Here is a 6,510-nt window from a genome sequence, read left to right on the forward strand (position 1 = left end):
TTAATTAAATTTGTAATTAATATATGTAATACATTTATAATAATATAATTTATGTATTAATTTATAGTTTATATTATATATTATGTTATATTAATATATAATACAGTAGTTTGTCATATAGATTTCTGTGTATATATATATATAATAATATATATTTTTTTTTTTATGAAAATGTGACCCAGTTGTTTTGTTGACAGGCTCCACACTTACAGTCAGCTGTTGTCATTAAAGCATGCTGGGATGTGCATTTTCCTACAGATTTCCAGCACAGATACTGATAGAGCTGCAGTGATCAAGCAGCATTACAGGAATCCTGCAGCAGGGATATGGTTATGATTTATCTCTGTCTCTGTCTCTCTCAGGACGGCGCTGCATTACGCTGCTGCTAACTGTAACTATCAGTGTGTGTTTGCTCTGGTGGGCTCCGGTGCCAGTGTGAACGAGTGGGACATCAGGGGCTGCAGTCCTCTGCACTACACCGCTGCCGCAGATTCAGACGGCAAGTGAGTGACAGAGAGATGAACACAAACACACTGCCGTTCAGCACACTGGGCATTCAAGGTCATGTTGAGTGCATTGCATTGTGGGATACAGTATTTTCAGTAGTGTGCGGCACATACTGTATCAACAAACATAGTAGGTCATGCGGCTGTTTCAGGCATATATCAAATGTTTATTGTGCACAGATACTACATAGTAATTTATTTTACAAATATTTATTAGTGTATTAGTGCCTGCCAAATGTTTCAGCAGCATTGGTTCTGGGAGTATTTTTTCCATTCAATTTTTTCCCAAAGCGATTTTTTAAAAACTTTGTTAAAATGTTATAAGCCACGAACCGAACAACCAGCTACATGGTAAAATAGAAATTGTATTTGAAGTGACGTATTTGAAAAACAGACAAAGATACAAGACTGTGTACTTACAGACTTTGAGGGAAAGAACTACAATCCCATGAACCATTGCGAATGACATAATCAAATTTAAAATGATTGTGAAATATAAAACTATTCATTTTAAGTTGTTGACCATATCCATAGAAACACACACACACATATATATATATAATCATTTTCATTAAGTGAAATTAAGCTGAAATAAAATATAAATATTATTTGAAAAACTTGAAAATTGAAATAAAATACTGAAATAAAATAAAAACTAAATAACAAATAAAAATTGTTTGTTCATTTGTTCACTGTGACTCTGGTGGAATTTTCTGCACAGCATCATGGGTAATGTAGTTTTTCACCATAGATTCAACTTGTTAAACACGATTATTTTAAAAATAAGTTGACATAATGTGAGCTGACTTCACAAAAACATACCATCAATTAACAACCTCAGAGCTCACAGTGTATCTGCCTTTACAGTTTTGGGTTATTGTCAAAAATACATTTCTGTTAAGAGTGTTTATTTGAAAAACAGACAAAGATACAAGACTACTTACAGAAGTTAAGGTACTTACAGACTTTGAGGGAAAGAACTACAATCCCATGAGCCATTGTGAATGACATAATCAAATTTAAAATGATTGTGAAATATAAAACTATTCATTTTAAGTTGTTGACCATATCCATAGAAACACACACACACATATATATATATAATCATTTTCATTAAGTGAAATTAAGCTGAAATAAAATATAAATATTATTTGAAAAACTTGAAAATTGAAATAAAATACTGAAATAAAATAAAAACTAAATAACAAATAAAAATTGTTTGTTCATTTGTTCACTGTGACTCTGGTGGAATTTTCTGCACAGCATCATGGGTAATGTAGTTTTTCACCATAGATTCAACTTGTTAAACACGATTATTTTAAAAATAAGTTGACATAATGTGAGCTGACTTCACAAAAACATACCATCAATTAACAACCTCAGAGCTCACAGTGTATCTGCCTTTACAGTTTTGGGTTATTGTCAAAAATCAATTTCTGTTAAGAGTGTTGTGTATTGCATCAGTGTTATTGTTAACTAAAACTATGAAAAAGCAGTTTCTTTAAGTGAAATAAAGCTGAACTAAAATATAAATATTCGTTTTTTTAAAACTTAAAAAACTTTCGAATTAGAAATGCTGCCTTTTCAATTAACTAAAATGAATACATTTAAGTTGACATAGTAAAATTACAAAAAGTCAAACTAAAATAAAACCCCAAAAATTAGCTTGCAACGACTCTGATTGGTAGCATTTTTGAACAGCATCATGGGTAATGTAGTTTTTCACTAAGAATTCTGCTGTTTAACATAAGTTGAAATAATGCAAACTGGTGGCTTTAACAAAATTATATACCATTGATTAACATCGTCCGAGTTATGATTTCACTATGGAGAAAATGAATGAGTTTTTACTTGCAGACCCCGTCTGTTCGCTCTGTTCTGAACAGTGTGTGTTTGACTCATTGATCTGATCTCTGTCAGGTGTCTGGAGTATCTGTTGAGGAATGATGCAAATCCAGCTCTCAGGGATAAAGACGGATACAGCGCCGTTCACTACGCCTCAGCGTATGGCCACCGAGTGTGTCTGGAGCTGGTTAGTGCGTCACACACACACACACACCGTGAGCTTCAAACACTCCTCACTGCTGCTTTGTGTTTAGCATTTATTTTTGTGTTTTATTTTGCAGATCGCCAATGAAACGCCGTTAGACGTGGTGAGTTGAAATCTGTATTTCTATTTGAATAGACCTTTACAATACAAAATCTGTGCAATGCTGCTCTCTAACGGACACAAAGTCGACATGAAATCACAAATCAGCCCTCTCTACTGTACTAAGAAATGTTTCTGGTCTTATTCTGCTTGATTCATCAGTGCATGTAGAAAAAACATTTCCAAAATCTTTCATAATCCATCAAACTGTAATAACCTTTTCCGCCTCTACCAAGCTTGTAAGGGTGAAAAAAAAAATACTATTAATGACTAATAGCAACATTTCATGATCCAATCAAAACTTTATCAATAAAATCAAGTCCATTGTTCAGTTTTTCTGAATACTGAATAACTCTAACACGCAGTGCCATTTCATGTTCTCAGCATAAACGAAATGTTTTTTTCTTCTTCACCGCATTCCTCTAATATAAAACTAATTTAAAGTGTGTATAAATTCATAAAGCCATGAGTATATGTGTGTGTATTTTCAGCTGATGGACACGTCTGCATCAAGCATCCTACACGACACAGACGTCCAGCCTCCCATCAGCCCTTTACACCTAGCCGTGAGTTAAAGCTCCAGATCTCAGGCTCTGTACATTAATAATGCAATAGTAATATTATTATTATATTTTATTATATAATATTGGATAGTAGTGACCATTAAACAGTGAAAAACTATGCATTGCATCAGTGTTGTTATTATTAACTAAACTGTTAATAATTGTTTTTGGTAATTGAAATAAAGCTGAAATTAAAAAAATAAGAAAATTATATATTTTTATATTATATTTATATTTACATATTTACATTTTTCATCTTTATCCATATTTATATTTTGTTTTATTTCAGATTTATATCAATTACTGATTTTTAATAATTATCAATAATAACACCGACTCAATACAGTTTTTCATTATTTAATGCTGAATTGAATGCTGTTACTAAAACTCAAACTGAAATAAAAACTAAAGTTACATAGAAGTATTAAAAACTTAATAAAATGACAAAAGCACATAACAAAATTAATAAAACTTAAATTCAAACAAGAAGTGATATCTGAAAATGAAAGCATATGAATGCATATAAATAATGCTAAATGAGCGTTTTACAGTGTTTTGAAAAAAGGCACCCATGTTCATTAATTAATTAAATGTAATATTAATAATAATCACAATAAACAAGTCTTCAGCCAAATAATATGGTTTACTAGTCTAGTTTAGGTTCAGCATGCAAGTCAAAGATCAGCTTCAGTGCTTTAAAATGTGCCTCATCCAGTCAGATTTTAGATTTGGAATCTGATTTTTATTAGTATTTTTATATGTTGGGTATAATAATGTCATTTGAAAACTGAAGCTGGTGTGTGTGTTTTTCCAGGCGTATCATGGTCACCATCACGCTCTGGAGGTTCTGGTGCAGTCTCTGCTGGATCTGGACGTGAGGACGCCGCAGGGTCACACGGCTCTGAGTCTGGCGGCGTTTAAGGGTCATGTGGAGTGTGTGGATATTCTGATCAGTCAGGGCGCGTCCATGATGATGAAGGACTACACACACAAGAGGAGCACCGTACACTTCGCAGGTCAACAACACACACACACACACACACACACACACACAAGAGGAGCACTGTACACTCCACAGGTCAACAACACACACATACACAAGAGGAGCACCGTACACCTCGCAGGTCAACAACACACACACACAAACACACAAGAGGAGCGCTGTACACTCCGCAGGTCAACAACACACACACACACACAAGAGGAGGGCCGTACACCCCGCAGGTCAACAACATACACACACACACAAGAGGAGGGCCGTACACCCCGCAGGTCAACAACATACACACACACACAAGAGGAGGGCCGTACACCCCGCAGGTCAACAACATACACACACACACAAGAGGAGGGCCGTACACCCCGCAGGTCAACAACATACACACACACACAAGAGGAGGGCCGTACACCCCGCAGGTCAACAACATACACACACACACAAGAGGAGGGCCGTACACCCCGCAGGTCAACAACATACACACACACACAAGAGGAGGGCCGTACACCCCGCAGGTCAACAACATACACACACACACAAGAGGAGGGCCGTACACCCCGCAGGTCAACAACATACACACACACACAAGAGGAGGGCCGTACACCCCGCAGGTCAACAACATACACACACACACAAGAGGAGGGCCGTACACCCCGCAGGTCAACAACATACACACACACACAAGAGGAGGGCCGTACACCCCGCAGGTCAACAACATACACACACACACAAGAGGAGGGCCGTACACCCCGCAGGTCAACAACATACACACACACACAAGAGGAGGGCCGTACACCCCGCAGGTCAACAACATACACACACACACAAGAGGAGGGCCGTACACCCCGCAGGTCAACAACATACACACACACACAAGAGGAGGGCCGTACACCCCGCAGGTCAACAACATACACACACACACAAGAGGAGGGCCGTACACCCCGCAGGTCAACAACATACACACACACACAAGAGGAGGGCCGTACACCCCGCAGGTCAACAACATACACACACACACAAGAGGAGCGCCGTACACCCCGCAGGTCAACAACACACACACACACACATACATGTTAAAGACATCAGACAATAATCTCAGCTTTAGACAGCTTGAACACCTCATGCATGTTGTGCACAATTTACTGGCTTTACTAGTTGCTGAATTTGATACATCTTCCAGGTTATCCCCATCAAATTTATTATAAATATTCAGGTCTGTTTGAGGCACTTAGTAGCTAATAAATAAGATTTCCTTCAGCACACCTTCATGTTCTCAGTAATACATTATCATTGTTGACAAGTTTGGGGGTTGGGAAGATTTTTAAAATGTTTTTGAAAGAAGTCTCTTCTGCTCATCAAGGCTGCATTTATTTGTTAAAAAATACAGTAAAAACTGTAATATTGTTTTGTGAAATAGTATTACAATTTCAAATAACTGTTTTCTGTGTGAATATCTGTTAAAATGTAATTGATTTCTGTGATGCGCAGCTGTATTTTCAGCATCATTACTCCAGTCTTCAGTGTCAGATGATCCTTCAGAAATCATTTTAATATGCTGATTTGCTGCTCAACAAACATTTCTGAGTATTATCAATGTTGCAAACCATTGTGCTGCTCAATATTTTTGTGGAAACTGTGATGCATTTTATTTTTCAGGATTCACAGATGAACAGAAAGTTCAAAAGTACAGCATTTATTTGAAATAGAATGTTTTGTTATATTATTAATGTTTTTACTGTCACTTTTAGTCAGTTTAATGCATCTTTAATGAATTTCTTTCAGAAATGAAAAAAATCTTACTGACCTCAAACTGTTTTGCATATCCAATTTAACATTTACTTGCATTTAATGTCATGCAAAAATGCTTGATCGCTTTACATGTCAATCATATGGTGTCCTTCTGTCTAAATGGTCAGTTTTAGGTCAAAATAAGCTGGTTTTATAATGCTTGTCTTGCATAGCCAGACTTGATGGTACTTGAAGATGGTTATATGAGATAAGTGAGGTCAGATGAGATTATTTTATTGTGTATTTTTGTGTCTGTCCATTTGTCTGCAGCCATGAACGGTCACTCTGAGTGTCTGCGTCTGCTCATCCACAACACTGAGCAGCAAACGGCCGTCAACATCCGTGATGGGAAGGGACAGTGAGTTTCAGGACTTCTCTATCTCAGATGTATGGTTGAATGATTGTGGGATTGTTGATCTGATTGTGTGTCTGTGTGTGTGCGTGTGCGTGCGTGTGTGCGTGCGTGTGTGTGTGTGTGTGCGTGTGTCTGTGTGTGTGTGTGTGTGT

At 36.9% G+C, this 6,510-nt stretch overlaps 1 protein-coding gene across 2 annotated transcripts in view; it reads left to right on the top strand.

The window, feature by feature from the left end:
* The window catches only part of LOC107732459 (serine/threonine-protein phosphatase 6 regulatory ankyrin repeat subunit A-like), a 45,106-nt gene that overhangs the window by 18,431 nt on the left and 20,165 nt on the right, over positions 1–6,510 (top strand). For both annotated transcript variants that reach the window (XM_016543797.1, XM_016543796.1), the window contains exons 14-19: positions 363–503; positions 2,427–2,538; positions 2,633–2,659; positions 3,147–3,221; positions 4,033–4,234; positions 6,274–6,361. In XM_016543797.1, coding sequence (XP_016399283.1) covers positions 363–503; positions 2,427–2,538; positions 2,633–2,659; positions 3,147–3,221; positions 4,033–4,234; positions 6,274–6,361 — 645 coding nt within the window. The remainder of the gene's footprint in view (positions 1–362; positions 504–2,426; positions 2,539–2,632; positions 2,660–3,146; positions 3,222–4,032; positions 4,235–6,273; positions 6,362–6,510) is intronic.

The sequence above is a fragment of the Sinocyclocheilus rhinocerous genome, unplaced genomic scaffold, assembly GCF_001515625.1.
Source record: "Sinocyclocheilus rhinocerous isolate Xijiao unplaced genomic scaffold, SAMN03320098_v1.1 scaffold3476, whole genome shotgun sequence".
Taxonomy (NCBI): Eukaryota; Metazoa; Chordata; class Actinopteri; order Cypriniformes; family Cyprinidae; genus Sinocyclocheilus; species Sinocyclocheilus rhinocerous.